This window comes from Oreochromis niloticus, linkage group LG11 (genome assembly GCF_001858045.2).
Source record: "Oreochromis niloticus isolate F11D_XX linkage group LG11, O_niloticus_UMD_NMBU, whole genome shotgun sequence".
NCBI lineage: Eukaryota > Metazoa > Chordata > Actinopteri > Cichliformes > Cichlidae > Oreochromis > Oreochromis niloticus.
The window spans coordinates 26349666-26363767 of record NC_031976.2 but is presented as its reverse complement, the minus strand read 5'-3'; the positions used below and the strand labels follow the sequence as shown (position 1 = coordinate 26363767).

The 14102-nt window shown below is 40.9% G+C and overlaps 1 protein-coding gene across 2 annotated transcripts; it reads left to right on the top strand.

The window, feature by feature from the left end:
• The first annotated feature begins 12 nt into the window (after positions 1-12).
• On the top strand, positions 13-13454 carry mtf1 (metal-regulatory transcription factor 1). 2 transcript variants are annotated; one of them, XM_003450508.5, is made up of 11 exons: positions 13-122; positions 1340-1867; positions 5448-5686; positions 6961-7092; positions 7349-7422; positions 9998-10131; positions 10611-10688; positions 10899-11001; positions 11085-11743; positions 11998-12067; positions 12725-13453. In XM_003450508.5, exons 2-11 carry the CDS (start codon positions 1403-1405, stop codon positions 13204-13206), a joined length of 2436 nt encoding a protein of 811 aa, XP_003450556.1. In that variant the 5' UTR covers positions 13-122; positions 1340-1402; the 3' UTR covers positions 13207-13453. The 2 variants fall into 2 exon arrangements, with proteins under 2 accessions (XP_003450556.1, XP_025767148.1); XM_025911363.1 differs by lacking the exon at positions 13-122 and adding an exon at positions 153-409 and having other exon boundaries at positions 12725-13454.
• The last annotated feature ends 648 nt before the right edge of the window (positions 13455-14102 follow it).

Sequence of the window (14102 nt, the reverse complement as noted above, 5' to 3'; positions counted from 1 at the left end):
AGCGTTATTTCCCATAATTCATCACGAATGGCTGCGAGCCTGTGACGTATGGCTTTCTAGGGAGGGGATAGGAAGAAAGTGGTCAACATCCAAAGCATCGGAATAAGGATTAAAATTCAGAGGTAAATTTATTTTAATGTCATTTCCTTCTAGTCGATCCACTTAAACCTCGGTTTGCTACTTTATCACCGGGCAAACTGAAACTGACCATCTTTGCAGGAACGACGAGTAATCTCGACAGTAAACGTTTATCGTTAGCCCCTTAGCTTAGCAATGAGCTAAAGTGTTGCTATCCAGCGAAGCTATGCATGTGTAGAGAAATAAGTGGCAGCTGACTTACCTAGCTTTTGGCTAACTAGCTCCCATTTAGCTTTCTCTGGCTTACGAGCTGAAGAGAATAACACTAAAGGTATGTAACGCCAGATGCAAAATAAGCAGCCTACGATTAATTTACAGCAGCTAACCAGCGACGTATCAGGCTGGAGACGATGTAATCATGATATGAGATCAGATATCCACCAGAATGCTAGCATTGTAAAGCTAACAACCTCAGTGCTATGACATTAAGTTGTGAGAATGATATTGTTCAGTCAGCTAAAGGTTAACCTTGCAGCCACTGAGTGCCTATAAGGTCACGCTTATGTTTGGAAACTGCGCTGCATTGTGTGCGTAGCCATGTAAAAGTTCACTGACATCGTCAGTGTAAAGTGACAGCTTTCATACGTAGCATTTAACGTTATCCTTTAGAGGTAGCCTGATGAGTTTTGATTGATGAGAAGTCACCGAGTAGCTAGGGCTAAGCACCAGCTATCTCATGACTTCTGTCATTGGAGTAAGAAAGTTCCAGATCGCGATGTGTAGCTTTAGTTTCTGTGAACAGGGTTGATGTCTCTTAGTAAGCCACTACTTGCGGGGATTTCAGTCTGATGTGTTGAAGAAAAAAATTAACTGCTTTTGACTGACACCCGCAAATCCGCTACATTAGGGGGTGAACGTGTTTAAAAGGGACATTTAATGTAGTCCAAAAAAAACCTATTCTGCCAACAGCACACATAGCTGTGGCTCTGTCTAGTTATTTGTTGCCAAATGTTCCTGTCTGTCAGTGTGGGGCTACATAGTGACAGCTGATATAGTTTAACTGGGCAGCCCTAGTCAGATCTGCTGCTGAATCACTAAACGCTGATAAATATATTCAGTCTTTATACTGGGCTCATGAGAAACTATGAGTTTCTGCTCAACAGTGTTTGTTTGGTTTTGGTTTTTTCAATTAAAATTTGTAATAATTCAGCTGAGCTATACAACCTAACAGCGTAAGTGAAGTAGCTGCTTTCTTTTTCAGGGTGAAACATTAAGGTGTGAGAGTGCAGTCCTTCTTGCCAAGGAAGGAGAGGCATCAGAGACCATGAGTGAGAATGGCCCTCATACGGAGGCGCCTATGTACTTTGAGGTGGAGGTGGCTCCGCTGGAGCGGGATGACGAAGAAGATGACAAGATCCACTTTGGCAAAGACGGTGACCTAATTGCTGAACCTTCGTCATCCTCTGGTCGGGTCTATGACCGCACCACGGTCCTCATTGAGCGGGACCCAATACGACTGGATGAGGAGGGAGAAGAGGAGGGTCACTGTGGAGGGGATGAAGATGGAGTCACCTTCCTAACAGAGGGAGAGGGTGATGGAGATGAGGAGGAGGGCTCTCTGGCCTTTATGACTGACCCAGATGGGATGTCACAGGGTTATGTGCACCACACAATTTCTCCTGACCAGATCCAGTTCACAATAAATCCAGGGTCCACCCCAATGCCACGAAACATCGAGGGGGCTACGCTTACCTTGCACTCTGAGTGCCCAGAGACCAAGCAGAGAGAGGTGAGCATAAATAAGTGCATCTTGTCCAGCTGTTACAAGACATATGCTTGTTTGGTTATCAGAGGCTCCTCTGATTCGCTCTAAGGTAGTGCACATGTATGATTGATTGCAGTGATTGCTTGTCTAAGCTGTTTCAGTTATTACAACAAATTGCTCTGCAGAACAGCAGATGGTTTAAAGATTTCATCCTCTAATAATATAGTGATCATTTTTTTAAACTTACTTTTGTCTTGGTGAAAAATGGTGTGCAGTTGAAAATATGTCACTGTGCTTCAAGTTCTTTTAAAGGATCTTCTCAGCAACTATGCAGAAGTTGCCATCCTGTTGCCTTCAGCTGCAACCTATCTTAATTAGCAGAGATGAACAGCATAGTAAAATCATCTGATAGGAAGTTTGCACCTGTTAACCAGCAGGTACCTAACATAAAAGTCAGGGAAGCACATGGGGGAACAACATGGTTCTCTTTCCTGTCTTTAATGATGATATATAGCCTACCATTTCCCATAAAGAAAGGCATCACACGTAGCATTACATCGCTTGACTCAACATATGTTATTAGCTTTTTTTTGTAAAGCATAAAACGTATTTAACCATTTGCGTTTTTCTTACAATCTCAATTCACAAAATGCTAGGACACTGTGTAAAATTTAAGAAAAAATCAGAATGCAGTGATTTTTAAATTCCATACGCACATATTTTATACATAGTAGAACATAGAAAGCATATCAAATATTTAAATGTAGAAAATGTGGTATTATATGTACCACAATTTATAAGTATAATTATGTAGAATGAAATTTTTTTTCTTACTTTTTCAGCACATAAAAAAAGAAAGAAAATTTGGAACAGAGCCATCTTTACCACTATTATGATCCTTTCTTTTAACAGTAGTCTATAAACAGTTGAGGAGAACAGTTGTGGGACATTTGTGAGAGAATTGTTGCCAGATTCTTGTCTGATACAGGATTGTAGCTCGCAATAGCTGTATATTTTTAATTGATGAAAGGTCTGGACTCCAGGCAGGTCAGTTCATCACCAGGACTCTTCCACTTCAAAGCCATGCAACAGATGCAGTAGCATTGTCTTACTGAAATATTTAAGGACTTTCAAAAAAAAGAAATCATCTGGGTAAGAGCATATGTTGCTCTAAAGCCTGTATAGACCTTTCAGCATTGTCTTTCCAGATGTGCAAGCTGTTAATTTCATAGGCTCTAATGTATCCCCCACACAATCAGAGATGGAGGCTTTTGAACTGAGTGCTGATAACAAGCACGTTGGTCCCTCTCCTCTTTAGAGGTTGCAAGAAAAATGAGGATGCACAGTTAACTGTGATCACAGACACGGATTTCTAAAAGTGTTCCTGAGTCCATCCAATAATTTTTGGTCTTCTCCCTTGCACACAGAGATTTCTCCAGATTCTCAGAATCTTTTGAGGAACAATATTCTGAAATTGTTCCACAACTTTTAGGTGCAGATTTTTGCAGATTGGTGATCCCCTTCCAGTAAAGAGAGGCAACTTACTTCTGAGTAACACTGCCTCTCTACGATCCTCTTCTTGGTGTTGGCCTTTTTAACAGTTCATCTGATTGACTGCAAAGTGTTCAAAGCCGTTTTGTTGCCCCCATCCTAATGTTTTTACAAAATAGTAAAATGTCTATTTAAACATTTAGTACGTTTTCTGTGTTCTATAGAAGTTACACAGAAGTTTTTGCTCATTTTACACAGCAGCAAGACTTGTGTAAAAGTTATATAGAACAATAGAATTACACTTAAAACTGACTGCAAACAATCGAGAGTAAAGCATTATTCCTGTATTGTCTTGATCATGGTATTTTCATACAAATCATATTGTGTATTGAAGATTAATATACTAGTAAAATTAGATTTTGTTATCTTTAGATGGGTGTGGTGCTGGAGCAAATACCTTATTATTTCTGCATATTATTGGCAGAAACTTTGCTTCTTTTGTAGCCAGTTTTGGTTTGAACAGTGAAGTTAAGTCAAGGTATCGGTAATAGACTGATTTATTTGTTAGCAGTGTCAGCCCAGTTTTTTTTTAACCCTGAGAGAATTGTTTTGTCTGTCATTAACCATCATTACCAACTGCAATAATAACAAATATCTAAAGAAAAAAAATTAAACAACCCTCTGAACTTAAAGACAACTATAGATTTCTTGCAGCAGTATAGAAGCACACTGGGATCATGTGTACGTGTATGACTTCATGTCACTTCTGTGAAATGAATTTATATTTGTATTGCACAACAGTACAATATAAAGTGGTGCCACACTGTTTTGCAGGCCTGGAATCATAAATGAAGACATTTATTCGTTGTGTTTCACATCCTCTTTTTTTTAATGAAAAGTAGTTGCTGACACAAGTGTGAGAAGACAGCGTGTTGTGTTTGTGAAGTCATGTGCATGCAGGTCTTTGTAATATGTCAAACAAAGCAATTATGAAATATGAATCCCCGTGGAAAGCGTGCACTGGGGTGTGGATGGTTTGCCCAATATTTGTTGGCCATGCTAAGCACTCCTCTTTCATAAACCATTTAATTTGTAATAGAGTGGTCTCTTCCACTATGCATGTGGGAAGCTGAAGCATAAAGTGCTCCCTTGCAATGAGCAAATTCACAGTGTGGTGGAGTCACAATGGTGTGGGAGATAAATGCAGATCTGAGCTGCCAGCTTTAGCAGGGTTCTGCTGTGGGTTTGCGTAGATATTTGCCTAACAAATGATCCCTGCCACACACTAATAACCAAACTGAATGGTTCCAGACTACCATCGCTCAGATTAGCGTTTGTCAGAAGGGCCGAAAGCTAAGTCAGCTGTGTGTAACTTTCCCTGTATCACAGTTGTGATACTGGGTGTCTTGGACTTCTGCAAACACTGCAAGGTTGCATGAACATGCTGCGTTTTCTCTGATGCATCTAATATTCTAATAATCTCATTTGCCTTGCTTCGATTTAAATTGGGCTACAATTCATTTTTACAAGAACACTAGAAGGATTTAGTTTTGTAAATGAGGTAATAGCAGCAGAGTAAAGAGAGTCTCTTGTTGAGGAAGCCAGCCACAAGCTTTCTCCTCCTGGTTTTGTGTTCAATACACTATAGAATTTTTCTAAGTAGAGACTGGGCTGCTTTTATTCACAGTGCCCCCAGGATATTTGTGTGAGAGCAGAGCAGGAGACTGCCCCACTGCAATGGACATCGGTGCTGTGAAACAGAATTGGAAGGAGTGTATTGCATGGGGGGTTAGTCATCACTGATGTCCTTCATGTTCACCCGCTTTGTGTACTGATGGGAGGTTGAGTCATTAAGTTCAAATCCTATCCGAAAGGCCACTCTGAGTCAGACTGTCACCTCATTCAATGGCAGGGCTGGTTATTATTATTATTTCTTAGCTGGATTTACTAATTTCTCCCTGTGTTATTGTTCAAATGGTGTTGTTAAATAAAGTTAAAAGACAGATTAACAGATTTATTTTTTTTTTAAGATATTTGATGCAATCCTTTTCTTAGCACCAGCATTCTTTCACTGTTTTAATTCCACTTACCATTTTTATTCTCTCGCTTTCAGGTAAAGCGGTACCAGTGCATGTTCGAAGGTTGCACAAGGACGTACAGCACAGCAGGAAACTTGCGAACACACCAGAAAACACATCGGGGCGAGTACACATTTGTGTGTAATCAGCAAGGCTGTGGAAAGGCCTTTCTCACCTCTTACAGCCTTAAGATCCACGTCCGTGTTCACACCAAGGAGAAGCCATTCGAGTGTGACGTACAGGGCTGTGAAAAGGCGTTCAACACGCTGTACAGGTGAACCTTTTTTGTTGTCTTTCATGTCTCATGTTGCTGTCTTTACATTGCTGTGGAAACTTGAAGTTTATATAAAGTCACCTTTATCATCACTGAAGGTTCCGTTTCAGTTTTGTTAGACTTGATCAAAAGTAGGTTAAGTAAAGATAATGAGACCTAAGTGTTGGGGGCAGTAGACAAAGCGTGATGCAGTAGATGTTTTGACACAAAAAATGACTCGAGCGACTCGGGACTTCTTTAACAGAGAAACATATTTCAGTCATTCTGTCAGGTCTCTTGTTTGACCACAATTTATATCAGATGTACAAATCAAAGGACATCCAAGTATGCAGTTTGCACTGTTTCAGTAGCAATGACGTGTCTGTGGCTTGATGCTGCTGTGCCATCGTAATCATCGTAAGCTACACAGGGCTTAGAGCTGTTGAGATTCCTGATCCAACTGCAGGTTTTTCTTTACATTGTGGATCGCATTAGTGGTTCGTCATGGTTTGCTTCGCATAATCAATCTTTGCATCAAAATAAAATTGGTTTTCCTCATTCACTGAAACTCCATGCGTTTCTTAGAAAAACGATAAGAAGTATGAATTTAAAAAGAAAAAGAAATTGCATCAAAACTTAACAGAAAATAGAATTAACAGAGCGCTGCTTTCCCTTTTACATTGTGCTACATTCTTGGTTATTAATACATCTTTGCAGACAAGTAAGCGTTTATTCACCATTTACCTGATCTTAGTGCATCTCCTCGAACAAAAAATCTTTCATTCCATTTATTGTATCTGCATGATGGATGCCAAAAAACACTCTATTTCCCTCCAACGTTTACCCAAAAGTATGTGTTTATTAGACACTTAATTTTCATATATGATTTGTTCTTGGGTAAAATCTCTTGTACTGAATCCAAAGTATTTCCAAACAGCTGATGATGATCCATTTTAGGGGACAAGCTCTTCATGTTCTCTTGTGCCAGACATTTTTTGATTTTTGCTGTATATCTGGTCTTTTATGTGGTGTTACTCGTCCAGACCAGTCCAGCACTGCACGCTGTGTTGTGCAGGGCACAGCTGTGATTGTATCACCATTTAAATGTGAGAAGCCAAAACTCATGATCAAGGTTAAAATTCTATTAATAGCCCCATTCTCCGTCTGACTCAGCTCTTTTTTTTTTTAAAGACTTTTTTGAATTAAATGAAACCGAAGGCTGAATGCCACTGCGTTTACTTTGTCCCTCTCAGAGTTTCCCATTGTGGTTTAATGAAACACTATTTTCTCTGCAGGCTAAAAGCACACCAGAGACTTCACACAGGCAAGACTTTCAACTGTGAATCAGAGGGATGCACAAAGTACTTTACCACCCTCAGTGACCTGAGGAAGCACATTCGCACACACACTGGGGAGAAGCCATTCCGGTGAGCATTTCCTTTGTCACAGCAGGTTTAATTTACTCCTAGTTAAGGATGAAGGAAGTGCTGTACAAAACTTTTAGTGTATTTAAATTTTACTTGTCTATGTTAACTGTTCGTTTTTCTCCATATAACGACACAGGGGGGGCAATGGGTCATGACTTTAATCTAGAAGGATGATGAAATCCAGCCTTTAATGATTATCACTTTATGTTTACATTTGATCTCACACTGTTTTTTTTTTTCCTGTTTTTGCTTTCAGGTGTGATCATGATGGCTGTGGAAAAGCCTTTGCTGCAAGTCATCACCTAAAAACGCATGTACGGACTCACACAGGTATACAGTGTTCTGGTTCACCTCAATTATCTAGGGAAGCTTCAACAAAGATGTATTTGTTTTTATTTCTTCCTGATTTCCATTTCCATTGTTCCCCAGTGCCTCCCATGTGTTGTCTGTTTAAATAACCTAACCTGAACCATCTTTCCTTCAAACAAAAACATATTATAATTGCTTTGTCTTCCTTTCAGAATTAGAAATTGGAAAAAAAAAAAGCAATAATTGAAAATGCTCTTTCCATGTGTGCTTATATTGGTTGAACAAAAGCTTCCAAATAAGACCCACCCCCCAGATGGACAGCTAAGGCCAAGCTCTTTGCTCTAATGATTGCATGCTTGTTTAGGGCAGGTGAACATCTTTCCTACATGCCAGCTGTCAAACACACAGACAAATAATAGCTTCCCATGTATTTGGTGTTTTGTTTTTTTTGTTTTGTTTTGTTTTTTTCCCCCTTATATATCAGTATAGTAGATCATGTTCACCTGGACAAGGAATAACTTGAATTGGCTTATGCTTTGTGTTGTTGAAACAGAAACAATTACATGTACAAGAACAAGATGTATCAGTCACTATCAGGATATTAAAATCCAGCTACAAGATTCATTGTACTGTGTTTATGTCCATTTGGCTGGATTTTGCATATTCAGACTAAGGAAAAAACAAAAGCATGTAGCTTAACAGTGATGACACTGCATAGGTAGGATACTGATTGGGTAATGGTAAATTGATTGGTATTTATATAGCCCCATAAAGTGCTATTTAAGTACCAATGTAACACGATTGGTTGAAAAGGGGACTTTACTGGAAACAAGAGAACCACCACAAAAAAAACAACTTCTAAGATCAAAAATACACCATGAAAAGCACAGACATTTCTTCTGCAAGTGGTTTCACTTCAGCAATTCGTATGTTAAAACTTCATGCCTGGCTGATGCACCAACAGCAGCACATGCAAGAGTAGCCCACAGATTTGATCACAGACTTTGTACACTGCCTCCATCGAAAAACAGAACTCTCTGCAGAGAGACGGGCCATCCCGACTACCAGCAGACTGCGAAGGTGCTCGCCCTGCTGGCACATCAATTCTGCTTAACTGACCACTCAAAGCACTTTTAACTATAAGCTTCTTTCACCCAGTCACATACAAGAGCTTTATTCTATACCTAACCTACACCTTTTCTAATAATCACACACACCATATCTTGCCCAAGGACACTTAAGCATGAAGCTAGAGAGCAAACCACTGACCTTCCCCTTGGTAGACTACGCGTACCACCTCCTGAGCCACAGTTGCCTCAAGGTTGAAAACAGAACAGTTTTCATTATTTTAACGTTTGGTTTTGCTTTACTACAAACAGTTTTGTATATTTTGACTTATTTTGTCTCTGGCAGCGACTTAGCTTAAGAACCAAGAATTCTGCTAACACAAACAAGAGTAGCTCATATTAAGAGTTGTTTCACATATTTCTAACACTGCCCCCTGGTGACAGTACATAGCTATAGCGTGTGTAAGTCTGCAAAGCTATAGTAAGAGCTGCAAAGAGCTGATTTTATGGGACCCCTAACTTCTGAATGTACTTCCTCCATTAAGAGCCTCGGTGTTACTTTTGACAGTGCTTTTAAATTTGATAAACAAATCAGCTCCGTAGTCAAGGGATCTTTTTATCACCTACGGATTTTAGCTAAAGTCAAGTCCTATCTGTGCAGGAACGATCTAGAAAGGGTGGTCCATGCTTTTATTACTTCACGGCTGGACTACTGTAACTCCCTTTATACTGGTTTAGATCGTTCCTGTCTGCATCGCCTCCAACTGGTGCAGAACGCTGCTGCTCGCATGCTGACCGGTTCCAAAAAGAGAGACCACATCACTCCGGTCCTCTGCTCTCTCCACTGGCTCCCAGTTGCTTTTAGGATTGATTTTAAAATTTTACTGCTGGTTTTTAAGGTTCTTAACGGTACTGCACCTCCTTACCTGGCAGAGCTTCTTAGCATTTACTGCCCCAGGAGATCTTTGAGGTCAGCAGACTTGATGCTTTTAGATGTTCCCAGGTACAGATTAAAGACTAGGGGAGAGAGGGCTTTTGCTGTGGCTGCACCCAGACTGTGGAACAGTTTACCCCCTCACATCAGATTCTCCACAAGCCTAGGAACTTTTAAAACTGCTCTTAAAACTCACCTCTTTTCATTGGCTTTTAGCAAGGTTTAACCTATTGTTTTAATTTATTGTTTTATCAGTGAGGTATTTTATGTACTTGTGTTTTATAGTATTTTATATTTGTATTTTATTGTACAGCACTTTGGTCAGCCTTGGTTGTTTTTAAATGTGCTTTATAAATAAACTTGACTTGACTTGACTTGCAAACAGCCATGCTGTTCCCTTGAAATTTTTATATTATTGTGACAAGAGTAAGGTTGACTTTTTAAACCATACGAGTGTATCATTTTCTTAATCAAGCTGCATCTTAGAATTTTTATTACTTTTTCCTTTCAGGAAAGATATAAAAAGTAAATAATAATCAATAAATTAATCGGTCTCATTCTGTATTTTCTGCCTTTGTCTCTGCTCGTTCTATAGGGGAGAAGCCATTCAACTGTCCTAGTGATGGCTGTGAGAAGACTTTTAGCAGCCAGTACAGCTTGAAGAGTCACATCCGGGGTCACGACAAAGGACAGTCCTTCAGCGTCTCTCTCACCCATCCACTCTCTGAAGTGAGTCACAGCACAGCGTCTTGTCAGAGTGTGAGCACAGTTGGCACAGTCGTCTTGTTCTCCACGAACAGCCTCAGGGCTACATAACACTGTGCTCCTCGTGCCATTTACTGTATGCCGTGTTCTGAAGTAAAGTGCTCTTTTTTTTGTTGCTTTTCACATAATAAACATTTGTGTTATCACTTCTCATATCTCAGGTATTACTACATGGTACATTGACTTTCTACAGAGCATGTCACCATAAAACTAAAGTATTTAACGTTTCCACTTATGCAGTGGCCTGTGTTAACAATGGCAAATGTTTATAGACCAAGTAGATTACATTGTTCTTTCTTTAAAGGAATAGTTGTTAATTATGTCATTATCTAATGGATTACCTTTTATGGTAAAGCCTAGATTTTTACAGTAGCTTTCATTTCCATGACTCAGCACTTGTAGTGGCTACTTTAATCAGGGACCTTTTGATCTCTTAATTGCAGGATGCAAATCACTCGCTGTGCCTCAGTGACTTGAGCCTCATCTCTACAGACTCAGAACTACGAGAGAACATTCATAATGTGAGTTTGAACTTTATTTCACCTTTTTCAAACAGACACTGTGTTGACACAGTAGAGGAGCTGTCAGGATGATCAGCGAGATGTCAGTTAAAAGATATTTTCACTCTTCAGTTGTTTTTATATTCACTGTATTAAAATGTCAAGGTTAAAACAATATATTCACTGAGTGCACTTTTTTAAAGGCTTTTGTTCATTTAAATTTTATTGCAGGCTCAAAATTTGGACCTCAACAATACGACCCCTGTGAAAATCTTCGAGCTTATGTTCCAAAGTCCTGAAAATAGCATCAGCCAAGATGATGCCCATCTCGGCGGTAAGAATATTTCATTTAAAAATCTACCTGTTTGGGTTTTCTTAAAGTTCTTGTTCTGAGAGTTTTTTTCCCCTCTTTAACAGAGAGCCTTGCTGAGCGCTTCAGCTTGGAGACTCCCACCCAACCGGGAGTGACAGAAACCTCGTCTCTCATCTCTTTCTCTGTCAATCCTACCTCCTCATCTTCTTGTTCACGAAACGCTGCAGTCATGGAGGCTTCTTCCCAGCTCAGTCAGAGCTCTTCCTCCCAGACCTCCACCCCTGCCTCCATCACTGCAAATGTCAGCACAACACAGCCTCCTGCTTTCATGCAGCTCAATGGGCCTCAGCAGATCTCAGATGTGCCACAGGCTTCTGTCCAGCCACAAAACCACGTCACCCCCCAGCAATATGTGGCACTGCCACCAACATTCCTACAGCAAGATAGTACTACCCAGACCACTCCACTACCACCACCCATTACTACGCCTGCTCCTGCCCCTGCACTGACTGCCACAGCACCAGGTCCTGGTCCTGCTGTTGTTGCAGCTACCACAACAGATGCTCTAGCACCTGTGGCTCAACCTGTGCCTTTGGCCAACAATCCTGGTCCAAACTCTGGCCCTGGTCTGGCAACCACCCCTGCCACTATCACCATAGCACCCACACAGAACCTGCTGCAGCCCAGCTTGGTCATGTCTGACCAGAATCTCCAGTGGATCCTCAGCAGTGCCGCCAACAGTCAGCAGAACCCAGAGCAAGCAGTGAGTAATGATCCCACACAGTAGAATCTGTTCTCCTCTTCATCAGTATGTTCATATGAGAAAATAAGCTAGCACAAACAAACTATGAAACTAGGTAAATAAAACAGTAGGGAAAGTATGGCTTTTAATTCATACACAGTCCATCCCCTTTTGATACGGTCTAAAAGAAGGAAAAAACATGGTGTAATCATCTTGATAATACTCATATTTATCGTTAACCCTTTTGAACTTTGGTGTTTTTTGTTTATTCACAGGCACATCAAGGAGCTCCAAAAGTGGAAAAGGTTTTCTTCACTACAGCCATACCAGTGGGAGGTAATGCTGGTAAGCCACCATGAAACGAATCTTGTGCTGTTGACACTGGTCAAAGACTAAGGAAATCATACATTTGTTTTGCCACCAGAATACTTGGGTTAATGACGAATAGTTAAATAGTATGCAATAGTTACTAGGAAAAGTATTTGGCAATATAAACACAGAGTTTGAGGAAGGAAATGGCAATCTCAGGCTGAGGCTTGATAGTAACCAGCTTTCATTTTTGCTAAATTGTTTTTCCGCCTAATTAAATGTAACGTTTATGAAATGGGGAGGAAAAAAGTAAGATTCCCTGAACTATGTGGGGTTTTTTATTAAGACTTCCCCCAAAAATATTAATATAAATTGACAAAACAGGAAATGGGGGGAAAAAAATGCTCTAATTGGCAAGTTGAAGTCAAAGATTTTTGCTTTGTTATTGATTGCTAGTGAATTTACAGCTCTTATGGTATGCTTATGGTCCTTAAAAGAACCACTGCCAGGTTTACCAGATGATGATATGTTTGCATCAAAGTTTACAGTTCATGTTGCTGATAGGAACGTGTGGTCACCTGATCTAATGTAATGTTTCCATCCGTAAATATTGACTGGGTACAATCAGACACCACTATGGTTTTGACTAATTTCTTTGCATTGGCCTAATCAAATGTTATGCTTCTGTTATAGGTAACTCAGTCCAGCAAATCGGCCTCAGCCTGCCAGTCATCATCATCAAACAGGAGGAATCCTGCCAGTGTCAGTGTGCCTGCAGGGACTCTGCTAAAGACAAGAGTGCAAAGAGTGCCTCCTCCATCGTTTCAGCCCCAGCACAGCAGCAACCACCAGAGCCCCCTCCCCCGCCACTATCAGAGCCTCAGCACCATTCGGCAACTTCATCTTCCTCATGCTGCCCCCCCAAGTCTTCCTCCAAGGTGGGTGAGGTGACACTGGAGGCCCCCTCTTCTTCTTCTTCTTCTTCCTCCTCCACAGCTCAGACTTTCTCCACAATAGTGAGCAGCACTGCCACCAACCCACCCTCATCTGACGGGTTAGCCAGTATGGACGTCTCAGACTTCCTCTCCCTGCAGAGCCCTGAGACAGCCGCCAACATTGAGGCTCTGCTGCTGGTCGCAGACGACTTCAACATGGCTACTGATGGCAATCCTTAAAAGAGCTGCCTTCGGAGTCTGGCACCATGTGTTTGTCTGTTGCACCCACTCACCCACAAGCGTCGATTCCACCCACACCTCGAGTCACTCTCCCAAGTGATGCCTCTTCTTTCACCCTATATAGCGTGTGCATTGAAACCCCCCTGTACCTGCAGTGCATTCTGCATGGCACTGGGACACGTATAGTATACAGGTCCTTCTCAAAAAATTAGCATATTGTGATAAAGTTCATTATTTCCTGTAATGTACTGATAAACATTAGACTTTCATATATTTTAGATTCATTACACACAACTGAAGTAGTTCAAGCCTTTCATTGTTTTAATATTGATGATTTTGGCATACATAACTCATGAAAACCCAAAATTCCTGTCTCAAAAAATTAGCATATCATGAAAAGGTTCTCTAAACGAGCTATTAACCTAATCATCTGAATCAACGAATTAACTCTAAACACCTGCAAAAGATTCTTGAGGCTTTTAAAAAGTCCCAGCCTGGTTCATTACTCAAAACCGCAATCATGGGTAAGACTGCCGACCTGACTGCTGTCCAGAAGGCCATCATTGACACCTTCAAGCAAGAGGGTAAGACACAGAAAGACATTTCTGAATGAATAGGCTGTTCCCAGAGTGCTGTATCAAGGCACCTCAGTGGGAAGTCTGTGGGAAGGAAAAAGTGTGGCAGAAAATACTGCACAACGAGAAGAGGTGACCGGACCCTGAGGAAGATTGTGGAGAAGGACCGATTCCAGACCCTGGGGGACCTGCGGAAGAAGTGGACTGAGTCTGGAGTAGAAACATCCAGAGCCACCCTGTACAGGCGTGTGCAGGAAGTGGCCTACAGGTGTCACATTCCCCAGGTCAAGCCACTTTTGAACCAGAAACAGCGGCAGAAGC